The following is a 14,289-nucleotide window of genomic DNA, read 5'->3' on the forward strand; positions in this document are numbered from 1 at the left end:
AGTCTCTTCTAGATGAGCATCTAACTCTAGCTGATAGAGTTAATAGACTCCAAGACATGTGAACACCATGGACATAAACGATTTGCTCGTACATGTTGCAAACTGGCTGTCACGAATTTGATTGTATCTCTATTTCCGAGTATTGGAATCATTCTGCGCTATAGCGTTCTTCTGCCTCCTAAATGTTGTGACATAATTGACCCCTTCTGTTGCTAGGCACACAAATGACAAGTGGACAATTTCAATCATAGTTGTATAAATTCAGTTCTGCTGTCTTCACGAATGGGATTTAAATGAAACCATTGATCGTGATCTTATATCTAGTGAAGCAATCAAGTTTTTTAACAATAGGTTGCTTCCAAGCTCCTTTCACAAAGCTTGTGCCCATAATTGAAGAATGTAAATGTTAAATATCACAATTTGATTATAAGAATGGGAAACCTCTACAGTAATTTGAAATTAAGATATGAACCAGGGATTTCAAAATTGCGATAGTGTAGTGCATCCCACACTCCTTTAGCAATGATTAGGATCTCTGTAAATGCACTCGACTGTTCATTTGATCAGAATAATCTGAATTTTTGAAAAATTAATTTCAAGTGAGATGCCCCAAATCATCATATTATAACTCTTGGCCCTGATCAAGCTGTGCAATGATATGGCAAATCGCAAGAAATAATCTCTATGGTACTACTACCAATCATATGCCATGATGCTAAATTACAGGTACTCACAAAATTTGACATCCACATTGTGGCAAGGTTTCCGAATACATTAGAGATGTAAATAAAAAGGGAAGCTCAATGACGACAAAGGAGAGGAAGTGCACTCACATTTGCAAGGCTCTGAATTGTATTGCAGAGCTATTACAAAGCTGCACTAACTAGCCGTATACAGGAACAATATTTATATAAAAGGCTTCCAATCTCCACTTCCTCCAGATCCAATTTCAATGCCACCCTCCACAAACAAGAACAACTCAGAACTGTCTTCAGTCATAGATGATGTTTTATCAATCTGTATAACTCAGCATTGCTAACCTTGACAACAGCCCCACATGTTTGCCATTATAACTAAACCTCCAAACACTTTTGATAGAGCAGGGCATAAAATGCCTTAGCAGCAAACAAATTTCGGCAAGCCCAACTCAGCAGACTGAGACTGCTGAGGGCACTTTTAGCTCCAGAAGAAAAATCCGCGGCTCAATGGAAAATCCTAGGCCTTGTTTGCAGCTCATGTTCAGTGAGCTCCCTATAATCATACCATTCAGAGCCTTGCATACCCACAGGTAATGCTGGCCTTACAAACACCTCAACAGCCTTTGGAACAAAGACTTTTAACTCCACTTCCCTCTCAGATGCATCAGTCACATCAGTCATTTCTTCTTCCAATTCTTCATTAAAAGCAGCATGATCAACCTCAATAGTTACCCAGCCAAGGCCCGAGATAGAAATATCACATGCTGGCCTGCAGTAAAGACACTCATATGGCCTCTTAGTAGTCATTAATAATTATTTCAACATTATCCTATCTTCAAAGGTTCAGAGGAGCTCTATGGGTAGTTTTCGAGGCCACAGATATAAAAGTGAAAGACATGAACAATCAAAGATAGAAGATGCACCATCTATGCTTGCTCAGTACTTTAACTATGTGACGAGTTAGACCTCTCAAAACAGTACAACAAGGTAATAAAAATATGCATTAAGAGTGCCATCTTTTGAGACTTACAGAAGCCAAGATTTTCATATTATTAACAATACCTTTGAGAAGACTCAAGTGTCACTTTCAAGGTATGTTGACTTTGAAGTCCCTGCCAATCCTTTGCATTTGTTGGCGGTGTAAGCCTCTTGCCAAGCTCCTCCTATGAACACCCAAAAAATAAGTTTTATTAACATAAGAAAGCATTAGCATCGATGATTCCCGACAGCAAGCATGCTCTACCTGATGGCCATTCAAGGTCATCCTTGAGGGCACCCTTTTTTTTTTTTCTTTTTGAGTGGGGGGGGGTTTTTTTTTTGGGGGGGGGGATCCTCACAGGTGTACCTTGTAAAACGAATCTGCCTTGAAGGTAGGAACAGTAAACATCGGTATTGCATTTGGTCCATACAATCGGAAACCAGCATTTGGAGGAGCCTGTTCAATTGCCATACAAGAAACATGCAACCATTTAGAAAATTTCATATCATATATATAATTCATAAGACTAGAATACATCCAATCTTACAAATTGAAATTTTCTATAAAACGTGCGAAAGAACAAAGGAAAGCAAAAATGGAAGAAGGCAGTTTGTAAAAGACACCAAAAGAAAGTAAGAGTAAAAGAGAAAATTTATGTCACGATTGATTTATAGAAACCAAAGCTTCCACCTGTTCACACAGTAGTGATGAAATCGTAACACATGATTCTAGAGTCTAACAGTGGTACTCACCTTGATAACATCCAGTCTTACAAGACCTCCCCAGATTATAGACACTCCAGCTAAGCTGGATGCACTTCCATGGACAGACACAGCTTCCTCAGAGATCGTGCCAAGAGAATTACTTTCGCTTTCAGAATAACTGTCTTGATCTGAAACTTCATCTTTTGCAAGTGAAGGCAAGCTATATCTTGCTCTGATTTCGACCGCACCTGACATCTTTTGGATCCTCTCAGATATTGATGGACAAACAAGATACCCCCGAAGTCGACGATGTGGGGCCAGAAGAGTTAGATCTTCTGGTGAAACCACGGCTGCCATCCGATGATGAACGTGTATTCCAGGTGTATCAAACAGGCTCTAACAATATCCAAAACCAAAACAATCTAATAGTCATCCCGCATTACAAAATACATTGGAAAAGCTTTCTTATAAAACTGAAAATACGGCATCATGCAGACCAAAGGAAAATGAAATGCACAAGATTCAAGAACATCTCTCGAATCTAGACGTGTACTCTCATTTCTTATTTGATATTTCCACTTTCCAAATAAGTCTTGGACAACCCCTCCCACCAAGAGATGGTCCATGTAGAGTAGAGGAAGTTTCAGGTTTCTAATAAAAATTCACTGCAAATATGTGTTAGAAACTCACCCCTCCTCCAGAGAAGGCATCTATTTCAATGGGTCCAAGTGTGGTGCCAGGCATAGCTGACTGAACAGGCATGTGCCTGAGTGCCGCCGTAGCAAATGGATCCCTACGTGCCAGTTCTTCTGCATGACCACATCACCGATTTTAAACTCCGAGATCATACTCTTATGGCCAATTCTAATTAGACCAATTTCTTGGAAACTGCAAGACCGCAAAGCCCAGACCACTCTCTACAACTCTCACAAGCATGTCCCCTCCATGGGTGGAATGACAGCCAATACATGAAAGATAGAGGGTAGGTTGATCAAATGCATGTATCCTGTTGTTTGCTAATTGCTAAATTCACAGCTTGCAGGATCAAACCTCCAACTTACGAAGAACTGCACTCACAAAGGCTGACTTTCCAACATTGGCTGAACCCTGAAACAAAGAAGAAAATCCTTTGGATTACAGGCAGGGATAACAAAGTGCAAAGACAAAAGAACTTACATTACTTTGTTGCATAGCAGCCCTTCATAATCTTCCAAAAGAAAAAAGGAAAAAACAGTGCCGTAGATATATGAAAGCCCAATACCCAACCCCAAAATTACTGTCAATGAAAGCATACCAAAATGTAAACGTTGCGACCCTGTAAACAACAAAGAAGAAGTGAGAATTCCTCCAAAAAATTATTCAACATCGGACTAAATGAGAAACTAACACTTGACTCACATGTAACTAGAAAATCTCTATCAGTTAACATGAAGAAAACAAATATAGATGCAACACAAAGGCCTCAACTCTCACAATCACACAATATAGATGCAAATAGAAGTTCAATCATAAAGCTACCCTTATAACACTAAACCTATTTTTAACACAAAAACTATGATTTATAAATCTGCAAACAGGAAAAAGAGATGGAACTAAGATTTGAAACATTGAGAGGTGGGCAAATGTATTTCATCCTGGATCGAAAGCCTGTGCTGATGCATTGGGCACTAGAGTGTAAAAAGAAAATGTGATAGCACTACTAACTTTTCTTGATGGTGACTGCATGGTGAAGTGGCAAAAATCATCTGTGAAAATACCAAAGTTTCAGGCTCCTCCAAAGATGGGAGTGTTCATAGGTCCCCATACAGTCCCCATACATCACTGTGCACGGTTAAAACCTTATCCTTGGGCTTGAATGAGGCGTCTCTTGGGATGCTAAATGGCACATAGGACCATATACAATGGTGCACTGAAAAATAAGCTACCATGTGTCACTATGAAAAGATTTATATTGGGGCAGTTATCAATTGGCATAAGTCCCTTAACACCAGTGCTGCCTAAAAGCTACAGAAGGGGCTACTGTCCAACATTTAATACATCATCTTTTGATGCAGTTATAATTGGCATAATCCCCCAAACGTCAGTGCCAGAAAACAGCCTTAAAGCTACAAAAGAGCTGCTATCCTACATTTAATACATCACCTTTTACTGAATTGAATACAAGCCAACTGAAATATTCATTTGAACTCCACACAAACACATACACACACACACAAGGGCACGGGCACACACACACACACACAAGGGTGCAGGCACGCACACATCACCTTTTATTGAATTGAATACAAGCCACCTGAAATATTCATTTGTGCTCCACACAAGCGCACGCACACACACACACAAGGGCACGGGCATGCATATACATTATCGTTTGGTCTTCAACGAAGACAGATTAAATAATCAAGTTCATCTCTCTCTCACACACATGCATATGCAAATAAAAGCACAAGCGATCACGTTGATAAGTTTAATAGAATGTTCACAGCAAAATGGCAAGCTAACAATGAGACAGAAAAACTTGCATACCTGCCTTTGTTGTTGAAGATACGAGACAACACCAGGAATTCCCAGTAAGGACTTGGAGCTTGTCATGTGCACACTTATTACGCTATGACGCAAGAAAAACGAAACAAAATTTTACACTTTGATGCATGAAGCTTGCAAAGGAAACTCCTCCCCCCTCTCTTCCCCCCCTTTTTTTAAACAATACAAACAAACAACACAATAATATTTTTTAGCAGATGTAATTTGTGTCTCTAGCATGTGCATGTACGGGCAGAAATGCATGAATATAGACTTTTCCAGTTTTGCACAAGACACAGGAACACATTCTGTTTACCTTAGGGTTTAGTTTATGGCAATGCTCTATTAAGCTGATATTATGACCTGATTCTATATTTATGCCTTTTTTACCAAAGCATTAAACTCGATAGGGCCAATTTGCTATCACACATAACCAAGGCATTCCTTCATTTACTTCTGTTTGATATTATCCCATAATGCAGCAGCAATGCCTTGGCTGTCTTATGGATTTAGCCTAATGGATTCCCTATGCCACCTGTACACTGTAGTTGCATTCCCAACACCAATTCTCTAAGATGCCACACCTGGCTCCCTCCTCACCTGTCCTGCCTGCTCTCCCAACCCTGTCTGCTGCTGCCAAAGACATCTGACCCGCCATAGCGTGTGGAGGATCCTCAAGCCTACACGACAACTTAGATCTTTCTTAGTGGATCACGGGTGGCACCTTATTGGATTGCGAGGAAGCAATGGAACATCATGGTGTAGCGAGTTCAGACAGAGGGTTGAGGTCTCAAGCCTCCCAAGATATGCCTCGAGTGCAGACCGACGATGCACCTGGCACCCACAACCTCGACTAGGACAACGCCGGGAGAGAAAGAGAAACAACCACCCCCACCCCCCCCCCAAAAAAAAAAAACATATATATATATATATATATATATATATATTTTTTTTAAATTTATTTATTTATTTATTTATTTATATCCCAATTTGAAATTTATTTTTTTCATTTTTTCAACGTTTCATTTGGAAGTGCCACGCTTTTCGTCGTGTTTTGACCTAATGAAATGCGTATTTTGGTCACTACGACAACATATTAAAATCATGAACGGGTCAGAACTTATAAGTCAAGCCACCTACACGATGACCAAATGCACCATGAGAAGGTGTGCACCATCATAGCTGTTTAAGAGTTTTGGCATGAGACCCGTATCTGCATGTTACACAAGTACAGCAGGTGGCAATAGTTCACACCATAGTTGGGTCTATGTACTGAGACTTAGCCAGTGGCTGACCAACCAACCATCTTGCCACCAAGAGAGCTGGGTGAACAGGCCAACAAGTGAGCAAGAATGGGCAGCCAGACCAGAGCAACCAAACGTGACTGGATCAGGGGCTACTTGTATGAGGCAGCCCTTGTGCAATTGATATCAATTCAGCCACTTTGCACTGTAATTGGGTTCAAAAGGCTGTGGGAAAGCGATAACTCTTGTCAATGTCTGACTCCTCAGTCTTGAGAAGCCCCTCCAGCGTTATCACTTTCCCGCAGCCTTTAGCACCCAATTACATTGACAAGAGTTATCGCTTCCCTGCTGCCTTTAGCGCCCAATTACAGCCAGTTTCCCTTGCAACCTTGATTCTCTTGTAAGATGCCCTGATAGCTCATTGAAAATGTGGCCGCTTTTTTTCAAATCCTGCTTATATTCAATACTCAACATTCCAAACTCATTCTTAATGTGTTTTCTGACGTACATGGGATTTTTACAATCTAAATAACCCTTACTGATAAACTAGTATTCGAGAAACACCTAGTCTTTTGAAAGATAATCTCTATGTTGCAGCAGGACAAAATTATGATGTTATAGCAGTTACAGACAATGCGTAGCTTCTATCACCCCTCTGCTTGTCTCAATGATGTTCATTTTTCGCCTAGCTTAAAAAACTAAAATAGGCACTCAGGTTAACCCATCATTATCATACTTTAGCTTTTTCCGGATGAGGAACTCCACGATCCAATCACCGACGGCATCCAAGTCTGTGCCTCTTGGAAGGAGGTCAATCTGAAGTAAAATGACGAATTTTGCAATTAAAGCCTGGTGTACTACATAAATGTTTCAGAATTATTCAGACCATACTCCAATTGCTGAGAACCAAATGTGTTAGCAGCTTACCTTTGTTGCAACCAGTATGATGGGATTGGCTCCAATAAGATCACGTATCCGTGTGAGGAAACTCCCATTGAAGTCAACAATGTCCACCTGCAAGCGATGAGATGTCCTCATGTACACAAACTGCGGATGTAAAAATATAGAGAATAGCGACCTGGACAGTATTTCGGAAAAAATAGCTTTCCAAGTTGCTGAAAGCTGACAGAAGTTTGACGAACATCTACCAGATTTATAATCAACGCTTTCTCATTACAAAGGTGTGACAATTGTACACGAAGCTGCTCTGCTGTCACAAATCGTTTTCCTCCACGATAACCACCATGTCCACCCACAGCAGGGATCATCTCACCATGTGTTAAAGAGCGGCATCTTCCACACAGAACAGTCTTCAACTGATGGTGCTTCTTCTTCTGCAAAAAAGGTCAAAAACCACTTCTGCTTGCTCTCAACATGGACACTAAAGCCCCACAAGACAAGAATACACAGAAAAGAGCACATAGTAGACAGCCTTCCCTATTACATCCCAAAACAGACTATGAAAGCACATTGAAGCCAGCCCAGCTAGCCATTGAAGAACTCAATCTTAAATACCCTCTGAATTGGGAGGTTGATTCTATGGCCATTCATGATCCAGATGCTTAAAAGGAGATGTTCATATGTACCTTATGTAGTACATATGTACTTGTTTGACTGTCATAACTTCCAATCGATATTGGCAGCAAGGCTTCCCACGTGGGATTAAAAATGACATGTGGACACCCACAAAAGCTTCAAGAATTGAATGAACAATAAATTTCAGCCACAACATTTTCAGAAATGGATGAACAATCTAGCCACACTAGAAAACAAGGGCCTAATTAAAACACATAACCTATTCTCAACTATCTGCCTCTGTAATCACATGAGTACAACAAGAAGAACATGGTCAACATGAAACAAAGAAAATTGACCAATACTAAATTCAGAAAACTAAAAAGGAAGAACGAAAACGTTAGCCACTCTAGAAAAGGGATTAGACTTCAATCTCATCCAACCATGTGCCTATTCAAAACTCCAGGGATCCAAAAACTTCTTGTGAACAGTCAGCTACTAAACGAAGTCCTGATCAAGTGTCTTTGCAATCAAAAGAAAAATCAGGCTCGCAAGTTTAGGAAAACCCACACAGCCAAACCAAAAATTAAAGCGAGACCTACATCAGTATTTTGGCCTAATCCTCGCTGCCACAGGGAGATTTTATATGTTCAAAAACCAAGTGGAACAGTATGAAGATCCAATAGTTAATGAGTAACTCTGAAGATAAACTGTCGTGAAATTTTCCAAGTATGAAAACATATCCATCATGAATGAATGGGAAGCTTAATGGTTCATCTGTAAATCTGTAACAACATATTGATCATCAATGGAAGGGAAACTTATGGTGCATCTGTAAATCTAACTGGCAGCACTGTAATGTCATAACTGCTGTTCATAGCACAAACTTTATGTTAAAAGCAATACACCTCAAACCCTTCCTTAAAATGCTAAAATGGATGTGTCTCTTTAAATTTTGATAAATCTCAACTGGAGAGCGATCAGCCTAAGGTATCATGCATTCATTTTCTGTAAAAAAAGTCATCATGCATCTGACATGAACGCTAGCTTCCACCTGGCTTCACCTTCTCACACCATAAAGAAGACTCTAAAGATACATGTGGTGGCCAATTCAACCCGAAGCGTGATGTGCAGTGCACACCGATCTTGGGTACTGTGCGACCCACGAATAAGGACGCTTGGCCCCTAGGCCATACTCTAAGGCACCGTTCCAAACCAACCCAAGACCTATCCCAAGCTAGCATTGAGCGACAAAACTTACCAGTTGTTTACAGCAGAAACACCTACAATGAATTTATTTCATTCTTTTTAGAGCAGAGGGGGCAATCCCTTATTTGTAAGCCCCCACATGAGGAGAGCACAAGGGCTCGTCACGTATATAGAAAGGATGAGTGGTGGCATGCCATGTTGGAAAAAGAACCAGGTGCCACATCGGCACATGATGTGGCCAAGAGAGATGCGCCACAGGGTAGCAACAAACAGGCTTCCATGTTTGGCAGCAAGTACAGCAATGATGGCACCCACACAATGAGCAATTAGGGCTGGTAGATCTGCAGCAGATCAGGCTAGACTACATAGTACAAAGAGAAGACTCAGCCACATGGACTCTTTATGAAGGCCAGCAGGGGAGGCAAAGGAGGGTCCCTGGTTGTGGCAACATCGGCCCAACAATGGGACTGCAAAGGGAACAGGTGGAAACCTTACATGAGCCAGGCCTCCTTGGCCAGCAGAGGCTGGTCAGCCAGGTGAATCTGGGGGTCAGTCGAGACAAGGGCAGGTAGCCTGCATGTGGCAGTCGGTCAGGCACCCCATATACTGGTTGGTCTGTGAAAAAAGGCCACTCGGCCAGCTCAGCAGGTGGAGGGAGTAGGATAGTTGTCAGAGATGAAAGTGTTTCCTGTCACCTATACGCAGCGGAAAGGAACAACGAACTCTCTCTGAAACACACTCAACAGTATTCTGATAAATGAACCCACCATTCTGTAACATGCTGAAGATAGAAACAGCAAATATCAGTGTATTCCTCCACAGATGTCAGCAAAAGGGCTCAGAGAGCAGCAAACATCCCGTAGATGCTTGGAAAAACAATAAGCAGATCTGGCTGCCAGTGAACTCAGGATGAAAAGGCAACTGTGTAGCTGAATTAGAGCTCATGTGCGCCTTCAAAGAGGGCTTCAGTGGGATGCCCAAAAAATGAGCAGAGGGCTTACTTTTATTGCCGATAAAACTTTAGGTTTTGTTCACAGACCAGCCGACCTGGTCTGTGGGAGGACTGACCAGAAGCAGGCCAACCAGGGTCTATTTGACCTGACCTGCTGATTGGGTCAGCTGAGCAGGTGCCCAACATGATCAGGCCATCTGCCGGGTGTATACATAGGCCTGGCCTGACTGTACAAACCCGCTGCCTGTAGGCAGCTTTTCTGTAGCCTGAACTGCTGCAGACACATGTGACTGCCGCCTGCAGTCACATGTCATCTGCAACCTGTTGCATGTCTATTACCTGCTGCTGTACTTGACAGTACAGCCCATACAGCAGCTGCACATGCTGCATATTCCTACTCAAACATCGAATGAGATGCTTCGTCTGATCAAGGGAAAGACCCTTGGTGAAAAGGTCAGCAGCATTTTCTTTGTCAGGAAGTAAATCAAGCTCAGCTCCCTGATGGAGTGGTAATGAACCGGGCATGTGACTGCAGTCCAAGCATTTTCTTTGTCAGGAAGTAAATCCATGCTCAGCTCCTTGATGCATTGCTTAGTCCAGCTCCTTGATGCATTGCTTAGTCCGAGCATGGAACACCGGGCTTTTTGCGATCGCAATGCATACTCTGGATGTCACAGTAGATCTCCACAGCTTCCTCTTGGAAGACTTTCATGTCCTCAAGATCCCCCTGAAGTCCATAATATCAAGGCAAAATTTCAGAATTTCAAAGGTACTGATGACAAAGATGCATATAGTCATCTTCAAAGTTTTTTGTGATCGCAATGCAGTCCGAGCATGGAACACTGGGTTTTTTGCGATCGCAATGCATACTCTGGATGCCACAGTAGATCTCCACAGCTTCCCTCAAGATCCCCCTGAAGTCCATGATATCAAGGCAAAATTTCAGAATTTCAAAGGTACTGATGACAAAGATGCATATAGTCATCTTCAAAGTTTGTTGCGGGTTTTCATACAAAAGGTGCCAAAACACATGAAGAATACATGGATTATCTCCGATGTACTTTAATCAAGAATGCACAGAGATGGTTCAACCAATTTCCAATTGGATATTTCCCTAATTGGTATGCTATGTCAGAAGCATTCGTACAAAGGTTCAAACAAGAGATCAATGAAGAGGATACTTGCACAAACCTAAGTGAGCTAAAACAAAACAAAGGAGAGTCCATCCAAAATTTCATACTTAGTATGCAAGATAACAAGTCAATGAGAGCCCGGTTGACTACTATGCCAGATATAACAAGTCAATGAGAGCCTGGTTGATTATCGGATGCACCCAGGTGGACTTGTGTAAGCCAAAAATAGTCAATCCATTGGTCGATACCAATTCGTAACTACCAATTGAGTCGTATCTTCTTTGCTTAGCCTGCCCCAAACTTCCATAGGAGTGAGTAGCGGGGAGCCTACTCCAAGTCCTGAAAGAGCTGGCTGGGTCACTGTCCCACTGTGCTCAACCTATGTGAGTCTGCTGCCCAAGCATGTGACCATCTTGACCCAAATTTCCAGATGCCAAATAAGAGACTGACGTTTAAACTCCTCCTTGCGCCGGGGCAAGCCCGAATAGGTCCTCCTACTTGCCCTTGCCAAACTCTGAAAAGGCTTTGCATCAATGGGGATACCTCCCCCATAAGAGGAGCCTCACAGAAGATCCACCGAAGAGACTGCTACCTCTAACCACCGCTGCGTGGGGTATTTTTGAAAAGCCCTTGCTGAAGTAGGAGCTTCCAGGGCTCAACGTCTAGGATGAGACCCTCTCACACTAGCTTGCCTAGGAGGGCTCTGCTTTGTCAACGATGCCCAAGCCTCCTAGTGCCAGGGCCATGATTGTTGTCTGACAAGCAACTTTGGCTCTGGTATTCCTCATGCCATAAGAGGTTGCGCACCAGCGCCTCAGTTGGCCCATGCATCCCCTATGAAAGCACTAGCAAGAGGCTATGTACCAGGCCGTGGCAAGGAGGACGGGGTTGACCACCACGGCTTTGCTTGTTAGGGAGAGTTTGACTGAGCTCCAATAGAGAAGCTTGCACCGCACACCCTCTATAATTAGGATAATCTACTGCTCTACTGAGATGTCCCTCCATGATCAAGCGAAAAGACCGCCTCAAGGCTTGATGTTGAACCCTCCACATATAAGGGCCATGTCATCTGCAAACTCTGAATCCAATAGCTGCTGCTCCTATCGTATTGGGAGCCTCATCCCGACGAGGCCTGCAATCTGGAAGGGTACAAAATAACACAACGCCTCAGCTACAAAGAAAAAAAGAAAGGGGGTGAGAGGACACGCCTATTGAATCGAGCAAGAGAGAGAAAAGGCCTTCCCTGTGTGGCCACCAATAAGTGTTTGATTGGAACTCCAAACATGCAGGCCTGAAACTCCTTTGATCCATCTCTCTGAAAAACCAAGTCTTTACATAGTGCCCTCCAAAAAGGACTGTCATAAGTCTTCTCAAAATTCAAAGAAGGAAAGCCAGAGGTTGAGACTCCTCCCTAGCCCACTCCAATGCCTTAGAAAAGGTAAAGTTGTTATCCACGATGCTGCGCTTCTAAGCAAAACTTGTCTATGTCGTGAATAATATCCACTAGGTGGGCTGCAACCACATGCGCAAGGCCTTGGGTGTACCTCCACTGGCGAAGATCAGCCCTGTCCCCTGCCGTCAAGATCAAACAAATCCAGCCACAACTCAGATAGCACAGAAGAGAACCCGAGTCGAAAATCTCCTGCAAGGCCACCCTAGAGGGATGTGGATACGCTCCCAGAATCGCCTCAGGAAAGCCAGAGGCTAAGACTCCTCCCTCGCCCACTCCAATGCCTTAGAAAAGGTAAAGTTGTTATCCACGATGCTACGCTTCTGAGCAAAACTTGTCTGTGTCGTGAATAATATCCACTAGGTGGGCCGCAACAACACACTCAAGGCCTTGGGTGTAACTCCACTAGCGAAGATCAGCCCCGTCCCCTGCCTTCAAGATCAAACAAATCAAACCACAACTCAGAGAGCACAGAAGAGAACTTGAGTCAAAAATCTCCTGCAAGGCCAACCGTAGAGGGATGTGGATATGCTCCCAAAATCGCCTAAGGACGTACGGTGTCAATCCATCCTCTCTAGGGTACTTCTGCATAGGGAGGGCCTTGAGGGCCTACCAAAGCTCCTCATCAGTGAAAGGCTCCTCTACTTGCCTATTCATGCTGGAGAGACCACTGTGGGGAAATGGTTTCAAACTACCTCCCGGCTACGTGTACCTGGGAAGACGACTCCTTGGACTGAAAGAAGCTTTGGTAGGAGTCCATTGCAATGAAGGTGGCCGCAGCTGAATTGGTGAAGCGCCAAAGATGGCAAGAAAAAAAAGGGGAAAAGAAGAGAGGGGAGAGGAAAAGGGAGAGAGAGAGAGAGATCGAGGGGAAGAAGGAGACGAAGGGGTATGCAATGAAGGTAGCCAGGGCTGAATTGGTGAAGCGCCAGAGATGGCAAGAGGACAAGGGAGAGACAGATGAAGGGGAAGAAGGAGAGAAAGGGGTATGCAATGAAGGTGGCCGAGGCTGAATTGGTGAAGCGCCAGAGATGGCAGGAAAAAAAAGGGGAAAAGAAGAGAGGGGAGAGGAAAAGGGAGAGAGAGATGAAGGGGAGGAAGGGGTAGAGGGAGAGGAAGAGAGAGGAAGAGAGAGATAGAGAGAGATTGGGAGGGAGAGTAGAAAGCACATAGGAGGAAGGAGGAGATAGTAGATAGAATTAGATGTCACATCAAAAAGTCCTACAATATGTGGTGGATGGAGACTTATATAGTCCCTCCACATGTCCCACCTAAAATCCCCACTAAAGAACCTCTAAATTAACCCATTTTCCCCCTTCATTACAGCCATCCCTTCCCATAGAATTTTGCCCACAAAATTTTACATTCTGGCTGTCTAAACAGTGCAGCAAACAGCAACTACTAATCAGCCTAGAAGGAGATAGGGGTAGTCCTGGACAATGCTTTCTGGCTGCCATGAATTTTCATCCTCAGGGAGGTCTTGCCATTTGATAAGATACTCTACGTAGACCTTGTTTCTGAGCACATGGTCTCTGAAACCCACGATGCAGTCCCAGGCATAGAGGATGTGACCCTCCTCATCCATAGGTGGTAGCTCAGGAAGAACTTGGACATGCTGTCCTACATGCAGCTTCAGCAAGGACACATGGAAAACATTGTGAATCTTGGAGGTACTGGGTTACCTTTCAGCAAGGCATAACGGTTCTTATGGAGGCGTAAATCTCCCCTTCTTCAAAAGACAGATTCCTCCTCCGTTCATCCGCATACTTCTTATGCTTGGCTTGGGCATCCTGCATATTCTTCTTAGTTAATTGCAGAAGGGCATCCAGTCCTTCCAAGTCACTCCTTGCTTGCTGATTTTTCACAGCTATGTATGCCATTA

General features: G+C 43.2%; 1 protein-coding gene across 3 annotated transcripts in view; it reads right to left on the reverse strand.

Moving 5' to 3' along the window:
- Positions 1-541: 541 nt before the first annotated feature.
- Positions 542-14,289, reverse strand: part of NOA1 (P-loop containing nucleoside triphosphate hydrolases superfamily protein) — a 34,568-nt gene continuing 20,820 nt past the window's right edge. Inside the window, exons 2-12 of one of the 3 annotated variants that reach the window (XM_087394580.1) lie at positions 7,297-7,482; positions 7,076-7,162; positions 6,885-6,964; positions 4,908-4,989; positions 3,676-3,696; positions 3,443-3,488; positions 3,072-3,190; positions 2,430-2,777; positions 2,044-2,133; positions 1,761-1,861; positions 542-1,467 (exon numbers count right to left, since the gene is read on the reverse strand). In XM_087394580.1, the coding sequence (XP_087250706.1) occupies positions 1,203-1,467; positions 1,761-1,861; positions 2,044-2,133; positions 2,430-2,777; positions 3,072-3,190; positions 3,443-3,488; positions 3,676-3,696; positions 4,908-4,989; positions 6,885-6,964; positions 7,076-7,162; positions 7,297-7,482 (1,425 nt within the window). In that variant the 3' untranslated portion in view covers positions 542-1,202. Of the gene's footprint in view, positions 1,468-1,760; positions 1,862-2,043; positions 2,134-2,429; positions 2,778-3,071; positions 3,191-3,442; positions 3,489-3,675; positions 3,697-4,907; positions 4,990-6,884; positions 6,965-7,075; positions 7,196-7,296; positions 7,483-14,289 lie in introns of all 3 variants that reach the window. The other 2 variants (XM_087394579.1, XM_087394581.1) reach the window with 2 other exon arrangements.

This window comes from Dipteris shenzhenensis, chromosome 23, assembly GCF_047967505.1.
Source record: "Dipteris shenzhenensis isolate YYH24624 ecotype China chromosome 23, Dip_SZ_1.0, whole genome shotgun sequence".
In the NCBI taxonomy this organism is placed as follows: Eukaryota; Viridiplantae; Streptophyta; class Polypodiopsida; order Gleicheniales; family Dipteridaceae; genus Dipteris; species Dipteris shenzhenensis.